The sequence below is a fragment of the Schistocerca cancellata genome, chromosome 1 (assembly GCF_023864275.1).
Source record: "Schistocerca cancellata isolate TAMUIC-IGC-003103 chromosome 1, iqSchCanc2.1, whole genome shotgun sequence".
Classification (NCBI taxonomy): domain Eukaryota; kingdom Metazoa; phylum Arthropoda; class Insecta; order Orthoptera; family Acrididae; genus Schistocerca; species Schistocerca cancellata.
The window spans coordinates 763,905,167-763,922,670 of NC_064626.1; the positions used below are offsets into that span (position 1 = coordinate 763,905,167).

Here is a 17,504-nt window from a genome sequence, read left to right on the forward strand (position 1 = left end):
GTGAAAGCAAGTTATCTGCGATCATTATATTAAATCAATAATGATGTCGAACAACTAAAATGCCATAATAGGTGATGAAGCATGCGTTTACATACATGAGATTGAGCCTAAGGTTGAACAGTCCCAGCAGTAGCATTCTTGATCCCCCAGAAAAAACAACTTGACAAATATGGTCAAATGTTAAGCTCATACTCCGGTCAAATGTTAAGCTTATACTCCCTGTATGATTTGATTTTAATGGTATAGTGCACAATGATGTCTGACCCAAGGTTGAACAATGAATAAGAAGTACTACTTACAAATTCAACTGCACGTGTGAAGCAATGTGGGAGGGGAGAGAGAGGGGGGGGGGGGATGAGCCCAGGTTTGCAACAAAACAATTAATTGAATTTTTCTCATTAGGAGAGTATTGATGGGCGATCAGTTTTAATTGTTAAAAACCGTTCAAAAGCCAAGATCATACAAAATATTTTTTTATTCAAGACAACCACTTTCAACAGTCTGAACTGTCGTCTTCAGATCTTAAACTTTTTTGTAGTAAAATATGTTCATTTTATGCTGAACCCCATGCACAAGGTGACAAATGCTACGCTTTATCCAGTTAACATCTTGTGCATGAGGTTCAGTGTAAAATGAACATGTTTTCCTACAAAAAGACCTGAAGATGACAGCTAAGACTTATGAAACCAGTTGTTGAAAACAAAAAAATACTTTGTGCAATCTTGGCTTTTGAATGGATTTTTAAAACAATTCATGGCTTTTGCACAAAAATACTGCACCTGCTCAAACTTTGTTGCTTTTTTGTGAATTCTACATCAGAAACAATACTGTAATGATGAGTCAGCCTCTATACTCACCAGAGATGGCCCAATGTGACTTTTTTCTGTTCTCAAAAACAAAGGATTACCTTGCTTTAAGCATAGATGAGATTAAAGATGTATCAGTGAGAGAGCTAAAAGCTATCCCAAAAATCAAGCTTGAAAATGGTTTTGAGAGTTGGAAAAAGTGCTTGAGTAAGTGTATAACATCTAACACGAATTGTTTTGAAAGGGATAACTTTGATGTAGATGAATAAAAAAAAAATCTCTCAAAAAAAGAATTCTGTTATGTTCTCAAAGCACTCCATACGTTTTATTACAGAGGTACAGATGGTGGAATTAATTATGATGATGACTATGCTGTAAACAAGAGAATTAAAAACAATATTACAAATAGTGAAGGAATCTTAGATAGAATAGCAACACTTGTCTCAAAAATAAACAGAAGACGTTCCATGTAAATTATCAAAGTCTGCGCACCAATGTGCTCACACAAACCTTTATGGTGAGTTACAGAAACTAATACATGAAAGCAACTCCCGACACGATGATAATGGGGTACTTTAAAGCAAAAGTAGGACAAAACAAAGTATTATACTTTGGTAGGAAACTGACTTGGCAAGGACAAAAACTGTACATAAAACTGACTAACTTTTAAGTAACAATACAGAAACTGTTCAGGATAAGCTGATTTTATACCAATTGGAAACTGCAAGTGATCAGAAACTCTGAGGTAATACACAGATACAAAGATGAAAAGAAACAGACTCATCAGTCAGGAAGCCGGAAGTGCAGATTATGAGAAAGTATTTTAAGTCTTGGGAGGTAATAACAATAATAATAATCAGCCATTTATCATCCACTGTTGGATACAGGCCTCTTCGAGATTTTTCCATACATTACAGTTTTCAACTTTCCACAAGCAACTATGTCCTGTAATTTCCTTAAGGCCATCCTCTAACTCTTTTTTTTTTACCATGAAGAATCTAAAACAGAATCTCAGTAGTCCACCTCCCATCATTTCATCTCACTACTGCCCAAGTCCATCTCCATTGAACATATCCTCAACACCCTTCTTTTCTCATATCTGTCTGTCTGTTTTTCTGTTCCACTTTTGTACATTAAGTTTAATTAAACAAGTTCAGCACATTAAAAAACGCACGTTATGCACAGAATAAAGGGTGATTTTTTTAACAGAGGCACTTAGGCAGTCACCAAAAGAGTTGTAAGCAATAAGAAAACAAAATAAACTAAAATGGACCAAGGGCAAAATTAAAGAAAAGGCAAGAATTGGAAAGAATAATAGGAAAATTGTACAATAGGCTGAATTAAATGAAATTATTTGGAAACTTCTTGGAGAGGATAAGAGTAAAGGATATCATAAAAATATCTATGGAATGCCAGCAGAGGAACACAACCTCGAAAGTGGAATATTTCTGCAATTTTTATAGGGTATTCTAACTGCCTTATTTAGTGAACAAATGCAGTGATCTGAAGATATTGTAAATGATTTTGTAGGTACACCTGGAGTGAAAATGGATCGATTTTAGTCATGAAACAAACATTTAATTATTTTCCAGTTGCACTGGACAACATTGTCACACATGAAAAAACGATTTATCTGTAGTACGCCTCATGAAATAAAGCCACACATAACTGGAATAGTGCAGATTGGCAGGCTTTATTGTAACGTTCTTCATGCGCTCATTAATTTATAACAAGCTTTTATAATACTGTAAGAACTATAGGGAATTGCAAATAATGCGTTGGCATAATCCACAACATAAGAATGCCAAATGACGCCTGACATATCTCTGAAACAAAATGCCTAGTTTCGTACATATACTTGGAATAGTTTGCATGCTGAAATCTTACTTTTTGTCCATTAAAATATTCTCCGCCAAATAAAATTAGCTCATCCTTTTCAGGATGGGGAACAAAAGAAAAGTTCACTCTTCTGCTTGGTGGGCCGACACGCAGTTCCACAGTTTGCATTTTCTTCTGCTCTTCTTTTTCGATTTGGGCAACAATTTTTTCAATATCATCCTAGCAAGAAGATATATTAAAAGTTATTTCAGGAAGCAGAAACGTTTTTATGGCGCATAACTGAAAATGAGCTTTTAGCGGCATTACTTCACCAATTGCAGCGAGTTCTTTCTTCTGTTTCTGAGACAGCTTCTTCTCTGTCTTCGCAGCGGTTTTCTCAGCTCCCTTCCCCTTTTTCTTATTTTTATCTTTCTTGCCCATGACACACGGTTAGTACTGTTACTCTTCCTCAAACAATTTACGCTACGACACTACGATTGCATACCATGTGGGCCACAACAAAAATGTAAACAAACATAACACTCTCGTGTCGCTATTCGATTGTTTCATGTCTGCCACTGGTCTGCTAAACATACAGTCTAAAAAGCGGATCGGACGGAGCGACGGTGTGCTTTGAGTGACTGACTTACGTATATATCTACATCTATACTCTGCAAACAACAGTGAGATGCATGGCAGAGGGTATGTCCCACTGAATCGGTTAATAGGATTTCATCCCGTGACAGTCACGTATGAAACGCGGGAAAAATGATTGTCTGAATTCCTATGTGCGTGCAGTAATTAATGTAATTTCATCGCCACGATCCGTATATGAGCGATACGTATGGGACTGTAGTACACACATCAAAAAAAATTTTGCATAACCTCGGTTCCGAGAGTTCCAGGAACGTACACGGAAAACTGGAATGGAGATCAACATAAACATCATTTCCGACCTTTTTATTGCTCATGAAAACCACACATTGCATGTTGTACCATCATACAGCGAGACCCTCACAGGTGGTAGTCCAGATTGCTGTACACACCGGTACGTGTAATACCCAGTAGCACGTCCTCTTGCATTGATGCATGCCTATATTCGTCATGGCATACTATCCAAGACACTGTTGGCCCAGATTGTCCCACTCCTCAAATGCGATTCGGCGTAGATACCTCAGAGTGGTTGGTGGGTCACGTCGTCATGTCTGGGGAACATGCTGGCCACTCTAGTCGAGCAATGTCGTTATCGTGAAGGAAGTCATTTACAAGATGTGCACGATGGGGGCGCGAATTGTCGTCCATGAAGACGAATGCCTCGCCAATATGCTGCCGATGTGGTTGTACTATCAGCCGGAGGATGGCATTCACGTACAGCCAAAATGACGGCTCCCATGACCACCAGCGGCGTACATCAGCCCCACATAACGCCACTCCAAAACAATAGGGAACCTCCACCTTGCTGCACTCGCTGCACAGTGTGTCTAAGGCCTCCAAACACGTCTCCGACGATTGTCTGGTTGAAGGTATACGCGACACTCATCGGTGAAGAGAACGTGATGCCAACCATGAGTGGTCTATTCGGCATGTTATTGGGCCCATCTGTACTGCGCTGCATGGTGTCTAGGTTTCAAAAATGGACCACGCCTTGGGCGTCGGGGGTGTAGCTGAGCATCATGCAGCCTGTTGTGCAGCCTGTTGTGCACCACGACGTCCTGTGGTTGTACGAAAAGCATCATTCGACATGGTGGCGTTGCTGCCAGGGTTCCTCCGAGCCATAATCTGTAGGTAGCGGACATCCACTGCAGTAGTAGCCCTTGGGCGGCCTGAGCGAGGCATGTTACCAATAGTTCCTGTCTCTCTCTATCTCCTCCATGTCCAAACACTTCCCTTGTTGAGAGCCCTTCCTGACACAAAGTAACAATGCGGACGCGATCGGGCCGCGGTATTAACGGTCTTGGCATGCTTCAACTACAGACAACATGAGCTGTTTGCCTCCTTCCTGGCGGAATGACTGGAACTGATAGGCTGTCGGACCCCCTTCGTCTAATAGGTGCTGCTCATGCATGGTTATTTACATCTTTGGGCGGTTATGGTGACATCTTTGAACGGTCAAAGGCGCTGTGTCTTTGATACAATATCAACAGTCAACGTCTATCTTCAGGAATTCTGGGAACTGGGGTGATGCAAAACTTTTTTGATGTGTGTATATTCCTAGAGTTATCATTTAAGGCCAGTTCTTGAAACTTTGTTAATAGACTTTTTCGGGATAGTTTATTCCTGTCTTCCAGTTCAGTTCCTTCAGTATCTCGATGACACTCTCCCACGGATCAAACAAAACTGTGATCATTTGCTCTACCCTATTCTTTATACGTTTAATATCCCGTGTTAGTCCAGTTTGGTCCGGGCCTATACACTTAAACAACATTCTAGAATCGGTCACAAGAGTGATTTGTAAGCAATCTCCTTCGTAGACTGACTGCACTTTCCCAGCATTCTGCCAATAAACCAAAGTCTATCACCTGCCATACTGGGCCTATGTGATCATTCCTTTTCATATCCATACAAAGTGTTACAGCCAGGTATGAGATGGCCGATTCCAACAGTGATTCACTGATAGTCAGAGGTTACTACGTTTTTTCGTTTTGTGAAGTGCACAGTTTTACGTTCCTGAACATTTAAAAGCAAGTTGCTAGTCTTTGCACCACTTTGAAATCTAAAAAACGCGTATGTGCACCCTACACTCAGCCAGCTATCTGAGTAGCAGCTTCTGATATGAAGTGCACAGCTGACCCATTTAAGGGGACCCTACAGTTCTCAACCCTGGGATGCAAGTCGTGGAAGTCGCAGCAAGCTTGTCACAGAACCTCCACAGGCTCCTGTCTAGTCCTTCTGCTCGACTCAGAACCAAAGGCCCGCGATCAGTTCTGGGAACAATGCTACAAATTGTGAGCTTTGTTGAAACCCCACGAGCCAGGCTGATCTTCTCAACCTTCTCTGCCAATCGATGGAATGACACAAGTATGACCGCAGAGCCCATACGACATGCATCATTTGTTCCAACGTGCCCCACAACTCACAGCTGGTTGCACGTGTTCCCCCAGTGGCTAGCCTACTGGAATACCCGCTTAAACTTGTTGAATGAGACCCCCAGGCATTACACTGAGTGTATTTGGTGTCCTTTCCTGTCTCTTGATGCCATTTCCCTAAGGTGTACCATCATTTGCTGTACGTTTTAGCTGCCAACAATTAAAAGATATTTGCTAACGTGCACATACGACCCTTCTGTTACGTGCTACAATTGGTAATTCTCTCTAGTTGATCGTAGCCAAATAATAAGTTGATAATATATGGTTGTCAACGAGAATCGCTCATAAATTTATAGTCTTGGTTGTCACAAATATTTGGCTGTTTTCTCAACTATGTGTGGTCTCATTTCATAAGGCACACACTGTATAATTTTTTCATATATATGTAGGGCATTACGCTGCGAGTACAACCTGAAAACAACTAATTTCTGAGGCTGTGGATGGATTGGACCTAATAGTACAGCTAAAGTATCTATGGGTGCTACGAGCACCAATGAAATTCATAATGTCTACCTATTTTTTCGGAATATGTTGCTATTTACAAGGTGGTGTTAAGGTGGGAACCGAGAGCTATGCTCATCAGAGATGTGTACAGTTATTTTTATCGAAACATTTCGCTTTTTTTCTGTGATAGGTTTATCACTATTTACAAAGCGATGGTTAGGGTAGAACCTGACAGCCAGCTTAAGCTGGCATGAGTGAAACAGAATACTTGCTCAATCATTAAGCATAGGAAATTACGAATGAGCGATGTGATTGGCTACCCACACTCCATCGAGTTCGCCAGTACAATAATGTAATAGAAGTAGAGCCCTTCCACGCCCATATGGTGACCGCCACAAAGAGTTCTACTGTCACTTCTGCAAACGGTTAGTATGCTAATCCAGAAATCACAGGATGTGGGTCTGTAATGTTTTCCGCACGTCTGGGTGTGATCACCCACTAATACGGTCCCATCTAGGAGGTAGTAGACGTAAGGTGTTTAACAGTAGCGGATTTTATGGACAGAGGAGAAAAAAATGCCGTGGCAAGACCCATGGGGAAAGAAACCTCTGTGACAGTCCGAACGGGCAGTAGGCCTGCTGGCGGATTTGTGCCAGCAGCAATAGTTATGTGTGGACGTTGGAAAGGTTAGTAGAGGGGCATTACCCCTTCTAGTTATTGTCCAGTGACGTTTTCTGGGCTATCTGCAGCATCAGAATACCTGTGACATTCCAAATTATCATCTGAGGGGTCAATTGGTCGTAAATCGGCCGCTCGTCATGTTGGGTCGTGCGGGGTTTGTTCGTGTTCCGTGTGTTTGGCTTCTCTGTCTGTGTCATTTGGTAAGCTGTATGCATAGATGGGAGCGCCAGTCAGTTTTGCTGTGATCAGGGGTTCGCCGAAATTGCTATGTTTGTGTGCTTAATTTAGCCTGTCATGGGTGGGTAGTATCCCTAAGAAAAAGTGTTTCTGGGCGGTTGTGCTTTCACCTATGGTTGTCGTCTTAGTTCCACAGATTCAGGAAGAAGGGATTGTTCGAGTGTCTCGAGTTTTTGTACAGTCTTGTAGCGAGTTATTTGGATATTTCCTTGAGAGCTTCGAGTCGGAATTCGTTATGTAAATCCATGGTGCACGAGTATCTTGGGGCATTGCTTATAATTCACAGCACCTTGTTCTCTATCATCAGCAGGCAGCACAGACGTGTTGGAGCTGCATAGCTCCAGACTGAAACTGCGTACTTGTCTGACAAGTGTCATGCACATCGACCTCGACGCCCTCCTATTCACTGTGCCTTGCCTGTTAAACATCTGTTTGAACCTCATGTATGCGTTACTAGCTACGAGTTGTATGTGGTCCCCACATGTGAGTTTCTGGTCCAGCCAGACACCGAGGGATTTGGCTTTCACATGGAAACGTATCGGGAGTGTCTGTAGTGTGATTTGTCTACAGTTTGATGTTTATGCAGTTGTTTTAGTCTATATGTGAGTAGAACTGCTTCACACTTGGTGATGTTAACCTTGATATGTCATTTCTCCAACCAAAACTCGACAGTTCTGAGTGCTGTCTATAGTCATGAAGTTATGTTTGATGGTTTACACTCTTGCACTGAGATGGCTGTGTCACATGCATAAAAGACGACCATCGTGTTGTGTGTTGCTGGAATACTGGTAATGTAGAAATTAAAGAAGAGGGGTATCCTGCCCTGGGGTAGGCCACTATGGCTTGTATACCATGTTGCGTTGATTGGTTATCCTGAATGTCAATGCTGAAAATTTTGCTTGTGTTGTATAAGTATATGAGATGTATGAGTCTCTCGGTATGAGATGTACGAATCTGTCGGGGAATCCTACATTACTGAGTTTGCTAACCAGGCCGTTGTGCCATAGACGATCGAAGGCTTTTTCGATGTCTAGGAACAGCCCTGGTTGCTGTGCTTGTGTTGTATCTGTCTATTGCGTATTCAGTTATGTGGAAGAGTTGTTGTGTTGTGCTGTGATGATTCCTGCAGCCAAAATACTCCGGTCCAGTGTTGTTGATACAGTGCCTAGTGAGTCGTTATCGAATCACCTTCTCAACAATCTTTCTGAGCGAGCTCAGCAAGCTGCTGGGCTGGCAATTTTGTGGGAGGAAGTGGTGTTTTCCTGGCTTCTGGAACATCAGGATCCCTGGCCGCCTTCCAAGAGGCAGGGAAGTGTTAGTGTCTCAGGATGACATTCGTGATGTTTGACAGATATTCTGTAGCCTTATCTGTAAACTCTTTGAGGACATGGTTTTGAATGCCATCAGGACCAAGGACTTTTCTAGATGAGTAATTTCATGTATGCTAGCACGTCTGATTTTGCTGCCGGTGGGTTGGGCTAAAAGTCGCGTAACCTCCTCGCCTGTTTCGAGAGCGAATGGTGGGTCTGAGGGAGCCAGATTCGATGTGAATGACGCTGCTAGTGTTCTAGCCACCAGTTTCGCCTTCTCCTTCGTAAAGTGGGTGGGTCTGTCAGGCTCTGGTAGAGTGGGAGTGTAGTGTCACTCGAGCTAGATGTCCGCCGCTCGTGGTCTCGCGGTAGCGTTCTCGCTTCCCGAGCACGGGGTCCCGGGTTCGATTCCCGGCGGGGTCACGAATTTTCATCTGCCTCGAGATGACTGGGTGTTTGTGTTGTCCTCATCATTTCATCATCATCCAGGAAAGTGGCGAAATTGGACTGAGCAAAGATTGGATAATTGTACGGGCGCTGATAACCACGCAGTTGAGCGCCCCACAAACCAAACATCATCATCATCATCATCATCGAGCTAGATTCTACTCTTCTGGTCAGGTGGTATACAGCTCAGCGAGTTTCTGATCCCAGTGCCTGTTTTGATGTGTTTGTATCTTCTTCTTTATATGTTCAAATGCGTGTGAAATCTTATGGGAGTTAACTGCTAAGGTCATCAGTCCCTAAGCTTACACACTACTTAACCTAAATTATCCTACGGAAAAACACACACACCCATGCCCAAGGGAGGACTCGAACCTCCGCGAGTCTTCTTTATAATTTCCTGGAGCTTACTAACATGCTGTTTATGCAACGGTTGTCTGGTGTGCTGCCAGTGTCTGCTGAGACAGGTTCTCATTGTGTTCACCAGATGGGTGAAATGCATGTAGGGATTCCTGGTAACCCGAACTTGGTTCGCTGTCAGGCCAGTTATATGTAAGTTTATCGATCCTAAGTCATCTCGTTTTCGATTTGGGTAATTTAGTCATCCACTTGTAGTAAACAGAAGCTGGTTTTGTCGCAGTATGCTCCTGATAACGCTTTTTGTGTTTACTGCACTTTCTGAATTGTATTGTAAATATGTTGCTTGTGTTCTGCCTGATTTTTGCTCATATCTGTAATATTGGGAGAAGTAAATGATTCCATATCTGTTTTTGTTGATACAGGGTGACAATTACTGAACTATATGAAAAAAAACTTAAATTAGTTATAAATTATGACATGCACACACTTTATTCAACATGTAAACGTCACTACAGATATTCGGATTTAGATTACGACATGTTCGATATGCCTGCCATCATTGACGATGATCTGGCGCAGACGAATAGCGAAATTCTGCATGACTCGCAGAAGTATCGGAACATCGATGCTGTATAACGTTCTGAATGGCTGTTTTCATCTCAGAAATGGTTTTGGGGTTATTGCTGAACACCTTGTCTTCAATGTAGCCCCACAAAAAGAAGTCGCATGTGTTCAGATCCGGAGAATATGGTGGCCAATCGAGGCCCATGCCAGTGACCTCTGGGAACCCCAGTGACAGAATGTGCTCCAGGACATCAAACGCTCTCCTGCTTCATTGGGGTCGAGCTCCGTTTTACATAAACTACACATTGTCGAAATCAGGGTCACTTTTGCCGGCCGGAGTGGCCGTGCGGTTATAGGCGCTACAGTCTGGAACCGCGTGACCGCTACGGTCGCAGGTTCGAATCCTGCCTCGGGCATGGATGTGTGTGATGTCCTTAGGTTAGTTAGGTTTAAGTAGTTCTAAGTTCTAGGGGACTGATGACCACAGTAGTTAAGTCCCATAGTGCTCAGAGCCATATGAACCATTCAGGGTCACTTTTGATAATGGGTATTAAAGCATCTTCCAAAACCTTCACGTACCGTTCGGTAGTCACCGTACCATCAAGGACTATCGCACCGATTGTTTCGTGAGTGGACATTGCAAAGGTTAAAATGGCTCTGAGCACTATGTGACTTAACATCTGAGGTCATCAGTCCCCTAGAACTTAGAACTACTTAAACCTAACTAACCTAAGGACATCACACACATCCATGCCCGAGGCAGGATTCGAACCTGCGACCGTTGCGGTCGCGCCGTTCCAGACTGAAGCGCCTAGAACCGCTCGGCCACACTGGCCGGCTGGACATTGCACATCACACAGTCACCTGTGGAGGGTGAAGAGACTTCTCGATCGTGAAATACGGATTCTCAGTCCCCCAAATGCTCCAATTTTGCGTATTGACGAATCCAGCTAAATGAAAGTGGGCTTCATCGCTAAACCAAACCATGCATGCTCATGCTAATTCCCATCATGCCCCGCAGCTAACCGTGCAGTTTGAATGTCCTAACGCAAACCGTTCAGAAGTTATGACGATTTTATTTCATATAGTTCAGTAATTGTCACCCTGAATAAAACATAAGCTGGTTTTGTCGCATGGTATTCTGCAGACTCATGTACGAGGGTTGGAATGAAATAGTGGCAACTATTTATTCATAACCGATACAAAGGAGTTACATGTTTGTGCCTGTTACTGTCCTTGAAAGTAGTCACCAGCGTTGTGTAGAGCCCGTTGCCAGTGATGTGGAAGGCGTAGTGTACCTTTAGCAGAGCCTGTTCTGTTGATGGTGCGGATGGAGCGGTCTACTGCCTGTCGAATCTCTGGAACAGTTCTGAAGCGAATGCCACAAAGATGTTCCTTCATCTTCGGAATCAAATCGATTTGACACAATTGGTATTCAACATTATTACATCTTGTCACGGAATAAGTACGTAATTCTGTTTTGAATGGTGTTGCTTGACGGTAAGTATGTTTTACAGCCTTAGTGACAATATGCATTGTCATTGAACCAGGGATATTGATTTCTGCTACAGAGCATTTTCGTAATATCTGTCAGTAACATGCGAACACATACGCGTGACTAATTTTGCAAAGAAGAATGCCCTACTCACTAACACTACAAAACACACTCAGTGGCAAGGAGCAACACCGTTCAAAGCAGAATTACATACTCATTTTGTGCCATGATGTAACAGTGTTGGATAGGAATTCCATCAAAAATTGCTAACATTGAGTTCTCAGTTAAAGGCGAGGAAGTAAGAAAAACAGATGCAAACAAAAATAAGTAGAATACAAATGTGTACTTACTGTGTATTTAACTCGAGCAGTTCACACATGGACTTGTTATCAGGAACAAATATACGAGGGTTGGAACTTAGATAGTGGCGACTATTTATTCACAATCGAAACAAAAGAGTTACATGTTTGCACCAGTTACTATCCTTCAAAGTAGTCGCCAGCGTTGTGTAGAGCCCGTTGCCAGCGATGTGGAAGACTTATGTCCTTGTGGCTTTGATTTGATTCCGAAGATGAAGGAACCTCTTTGTGGCATTCGCTTCAGAACTGTTCCAGAGATTCGACAGGCAGTAGACCGCTCCATACGCATCATCAACAGAACAGGCTCTGCTAACGGTATACTACGCCTTCCACATCGCTGGCAACGGGTTCTACACAACGCTGGTGACTACTTTGAAGGATAGTAACAGGTACAAACATGTAACTCTTTTGTATCGATTGTGAATAAATAGTTGCCACTATTTAAGTTCCAACCCTCGTATATTTGTTCCTGATAACAAGTCCATGTGTGAACTGCTCGAGTTAAATACACAGTAAGTACACATTTGTATTCTACTTATTTTTGTTTGCATCTGTTTTTCTTACTTCCTCGCCTTTAACTGAGAACTCAATGTTAGCAATTTTTGATGGAATTCGTATCCAACACTGTTACATCACGGCAGAAAATGAGTATGTAATTCTGCTTTGAACGGTGTTGCTCCTTGCCACTGAGTGTGTTTTGTAGTGTTAGTGAGTAGGACATTCTTCTTTGCAAAATTAGTCACGCGTATGTGTTCACATGTTACTGACAGATATTACGAAAATGCTCTGTAGCAGAAATCAATATCCCTGGTTCAATGACAATGCATACTGTCACTAAGGCTGTAAAACATACTTACCGTCAAGCAACACCATTCAAAACAGAATTACGTACTTATTCCGTGACAAGATGTAATAATGTTGAATACCAATTGTGTCAAATTATCTGTCAAATCGAGCAGTTCACATAGGGATTGAAAAGCAGGAACAGATGTACATGAGTCCACAAACGCCACGTGACGAAACCAGATTCTGTTTTAAATGAAAAAAGGTAAAAAAGAAAAACATAGAACCATTTATTCCACCCAGTGCTACGGATGTGAGCAAAAATCAAGCAAAATACGAGCAACATATTTACAGTGAAATTCAAAGAGTGCAATACACACCAAAAGTCGCATTCAGAACCACAATACAATGAAACCAACTTCGGTGTTCACGTCATGTCAGATGATTTTTAAGTTCTAACAACTGCTAAAACGAAGTTATTTCCATTCTATAATGACCACATGTCGAAACTGCAATATTGGGTTTTACGAATAAATAATGTTAGAGTCGAAAGGTGATCACATTGTAATTTATAAAATTTTACATGACTATGAACCCTAGCTATGAGTTTTTGATTAAGATTGAAAGACGTCAATCCGTTTTACTTTGTCACCTTTTCATTTTCATTGCGTATATGGTGTATATTTATTGATAGAACATCAGTTAATGTTAAGAAATGACAGCGATTGTGTACTGAGAGCCTTGACAACTTGTTCCCCTGATTACTTAGTTGACGGATTATTCCTTCATTTCTCTGTATTTTTCTGGCATCTGTTTCACTGCCACTTTGTGCAGAGGAAACACTTTACAGAGTGGTGTTTTCATTGAGCTGGACCGCCGGACGAATTCTTAGACTAAGCAGGCGAAGTGGGAAGTGAGGGTTTGACTTTGGCTGACATCGAGGGGTCATTTGACTGGCGCGGCTGCCCTGCTGCTATGCCAAGCCGGTGCTTTAGTTTGCTATCTGTGCCATTCGTCCTGCCTTACTGTCACAAGGGGCACGCCGAGCTGGAGCTTCCTGAATCGCTTTACAGCAGGCGAGGGGTGGTTTGGACGTCTGTTGGTGTTTGCTGGCTGAATGGTCGGGTGCCTACTCCCTGAATTCTGTATCTGCAAGCATTATGAATGTTCGTCTTCCAAAAAAGAGTGCGTCTGGCACAGCGAGGTGGCCGTTCGACTGTCGCCCACGTAGCTGGCCTGTTTTGCTATGTTTCTGTGTGTTTTCATGCTCACTGGATTTCCATGCACCAAAAATGTGTGCATACTGGTTGGAGATCAGACTGTGAGGAGTTGATGTAATGAGGCACCTCTAATTTTTGGCGGCTAGTCATCCGATTTGGGGGTGTTGTGCGTGGAAAGTGAGATTTGATATTCCGATATGGACCAGTGGGCTAGCAGGTTAGAGTCTTCTGATCTGGACCACCAGATGGACAACTTGGTTTATTTTCGCAGACGAGATTCTGATGTGGATTTCAGCCAGAGTCCATTGTTCGAGACTGAGACCAGCTGACCTGGTCGTCAGCTTCCAGATTTACTTCATGCTGTCCATGGGGTTTTCATATGATGGTATCTGTAGGTGTTAATACACTTGAAAGGAAGATTACTGTTAATGAAGTATAAGATCCATGCAGTGGACACCAAATGAAAAAGCTACTCCTTATGTTTCTGATCTAGACTGCCATAAAAATGCGAAGGAACTGTTAATCAGAACTCAGGGAGAAGTTGTAGTCTAATACACAATTGATTTATAGATCTTAATCAAGACAAGACAACAAACTTATTAAAGAATCATCATACAAAAATTATTTATTTAACAAAAATGGGATCTACAAAAGCCTTACTAAAATGGGATCTATGGTGGACAAAGTTATCTGCTGGGGATCGACCCACGACACTAACCAAAACACTACTCGCTTTATCTCACTTCATACACGTGAATCCAGGTTATGGCATCAAACTACACCACCACCAAGCATCTATATTGTACCATACAAAAAAAAAAGGAAAAATGTGGCTCGAAAGGACAGGGTGCTGGGAAATAGATATTATAGCCCTTCGTTGCAGCAGCGAATACTTTACCATCCTACTGGTCAAGGCAGCACACTACGATGCATTCGGCGACTGAAGTCATGGACGGCGGAAATCTGTTATTAAATGTGCGTTCCCGAAAAATGCAAGTATGCGGTCTCACGTTCAGTTAATTCAGAACGCAGGTACTTCCCTAAGAGCCTCTGGAACCCCAACGAATTCCAGTGTGCAGGTGGACCTATTTGCTGGTCTGCCAAACCAATTTGACTCCGTGCAACAACTGTGTGTGTCGGAATACGTCAAATGTTTAGACGGCCGACTCAGGATAAATAAGAACACCCACGTGTCACTTGTTGTGACCGTGATGATATAAGCAGTACGTCTGATGGTTCAGAAGGTGGCTGGCGCAGCCTCTAAGTCATGCCCCAGCAAAGGACACAAGTCTCACCGTTTAGTTAGAGACCTGCAGTTCTTCACTAGTGAAGCGCCAGTACAAGAGACTTGTACAAGAATGACGATCTCTCTTTCTCTCTGTTACCTCCTCAGCTCAGTTCCAAAAGAACATTTCACTTTTTTGACTTCCCCCAACTTCGCACAAGCCAATCACGAGCTGGAGCCTGGCATTCTAAGCTTGGTAAATGGTCTTTGCACTGCAAACCGATTTGACCATCAGAGACTTAAAGTTAATTGGCAGAAAACGGAAAAATTCAGCTTCGTGGCCTCTTTCCCACACGTTTGCTGTGTCTTTTGCTAACACAGTACAAGGTGGAAGCACAGCCCTTCATAAACAGCTTGGATCTCCCCTGTTGCGTCCATTTCAAATTTTGCAAAGATTGGCCATAAACTAGCATTGACAAAACATGTTTTGAAACAGAGTCTGCACGTCTGGGCGCCAGTTTTCCTGTCCCACGGACATTTGCAGAACGTTTACATTTCTTTTGGCGATTTGCTCGCTAACAAGGCCTACAATGCACTGTCGGCGACTTTTCGGCGCTAGGCTGTATACCTGGGCGTCTGCCCCTGTCCGTGGCGCCAAGCTTAATGTGTTTCTGCACAATACGACCGCGGCATGAGGCCGTCTGGAAATGTCTCTTCATCGTTCTCCAGAAAAAAACGCGCTTTGTCGCCCCACCAACGCTGTGCTTTTACTGCAGTCGTTTAAATCGGCACCCTGTTCCTTTGAACGCAGGTAAAGCTTACCGTATTTCTTTCCCTAGAGCACGCAAACAAGACCATAAACTGCTGCCCACCATTTCATCATAATGTATGAAGTCAAATCACCGCAGATCGTATTCCCTATACCAAATCAGAAGTGAGAGTGCCCTGCAATCTCTCACACTTTCAGTTCTGGCATGTAGGGAACTTCGTCAAGTTGCTCTTATGCTTATGTGCTTATCAGCAGAGCAGATCTTTCTTTGCATGCACCATAGCTGTACGTTCTTGTGGAGCTCATTAACTGTCTGAAGAAATAGTAATAAAGCAGTCAGGTAACGTTAGTGTCTTGTTCGCAATAGTGTCAATTTTGTGTTAGTCCTAGTTACTGGCATGAAATTTTTAACCCATTTTCCTCATTTTTAATAAACTGTCTTCATTCCTCTTGAGTTGTTTTGTTGTTTCTGTACTGAATCTCATGTTTTGCTGACCTGTGGTGTCATTATAAGTGTTAAACATTCCTTTGGAAGGGTTCATAATTATTTGTTCAGACTTTCAGGCAGAGTGTATACATGTTACATGAATAATATCTGACATCATTCTTACAGTGACCTCTTAGGCATTGCGTGAATGATAACCAGACATAAAGTGATGTTAAGGCAAAGGGAGAACCATATCGAGGATTGTAGTACTATGAAGAATAGACAGGATAGGAATGAGGACATATCTGGGGACGAAATGGTTTACTGTCTCATGAGACAGTCAGCAGCATGTGTAGATGATAATGAAAAACTAGTGAAAGATAATGGGGATTTTGAACAAACGTGCAACATGAGTGAGGAGGACGATGCAGTTAACGATATGCATGTAAATTCAGATCAGCTGCTCACTTTCAAGTAAGCCAGGGTAGCAGCAACAGACCAGTTGTGCTACTCCCTTCTTGCCTTCATTTTACTCACATCTAAGCTACATACATCTCGCTGTCACCTGACAATTGACGAACATCGCCAAAGCAGAGTCATGGATGAAGAGGTCTGCAGGGGGGAATAACACCTGCGATGTGTCACCGCCAGAGAGTCAGAACGCTGAGACACCACAACTCTCAACCAGAGTCTCAATACTGAAATACATTGATGTCACACGGCACCATCCCAAAGAGCCAGTTTGTCCTGCTCACGATGCTATTGGCGTCCATGACGGGACAATTACAGGCACTGCTCATTTTTGCCCTCTGCTGTTCCACACCCAGAGCTACACCTACGGGGTGGCACTCGCCCTTGCTTGTGCGCTCCATAGTCTTCACACACACGCCGACCAACATGTTTCACATGTTTCCTTGGACAGCGATGACTGAATGAGAGGTTCCAAGTCTTCTGTGTTGGTGCAATGCTCTATGCTCGCGTGTGATGCTTTTCTCTGGTTCTAGAATCGTCAGGCTCTGGGTCTTTCATTTCACGCCATGTCAAACTACTGACCTTACATTCCACAAATACATGAGGAAGTGTCTTATATATATCACATAACCATGTGTCTTCATTTCATAGGGTTGTTTTTGTCATTTTTTCTATCATTGTCTTGTATGTGGTGTAGCATTTAAGGTCTCATGTGACACATAACGTTTTTCTTGCCACACATGTGTTCACACTGAAAGTTTATGCAAACATTTCACTGATAATATTTTTTTTTGTTTCTTGCCAACCTTACAGAATACACAACAACATTATTACTTTTTTGTCACACTTATGTCACAATTTAAAGTATTTCTCATCGAAATTTGTCATAATGATCCATCACACATGTGATACATATTTCTATCCGCGTTATGGTAGTTTTTGTCGCTGTACACACAATTTAAATTTATCATTTTTGCTATTGGCATTATGAATGTTCACATAACT

General features: G+C 42.5%; 1 protein-coding gene across 1 annotated transcript in view; it reads right to left on the minus strand.

Annotated features, from left to right (window-relative positions):
- The window catches only part of LOC126186901 (kelch domain-containing protein 4), a 40,523-nt gene extending 37,339 nt beyond the window's left edge, over positions 1–3,184 (minus strand). Inside the window, exons 1-2 of the mRNA XM_049928250.1 lie at positions 2,952–3,184; positions 2,694–2,864 (exon numbers count right to left, since the gene is read on the minus strand). Coding sequence (XP_049784207.1) covers positions 2,694–2,864; positions 2,952–3,065 — 285 coding nt within the window. The 5' untranslated portion in view covers positions 3,066–3,184. The remainder of the gene's footprint in view (positions 1–2,693; positions 2,865–2,951) is intronic.
- Between the last annotated feature and the right edge of the window lie 14,320 nt (positions 3,185–17,504).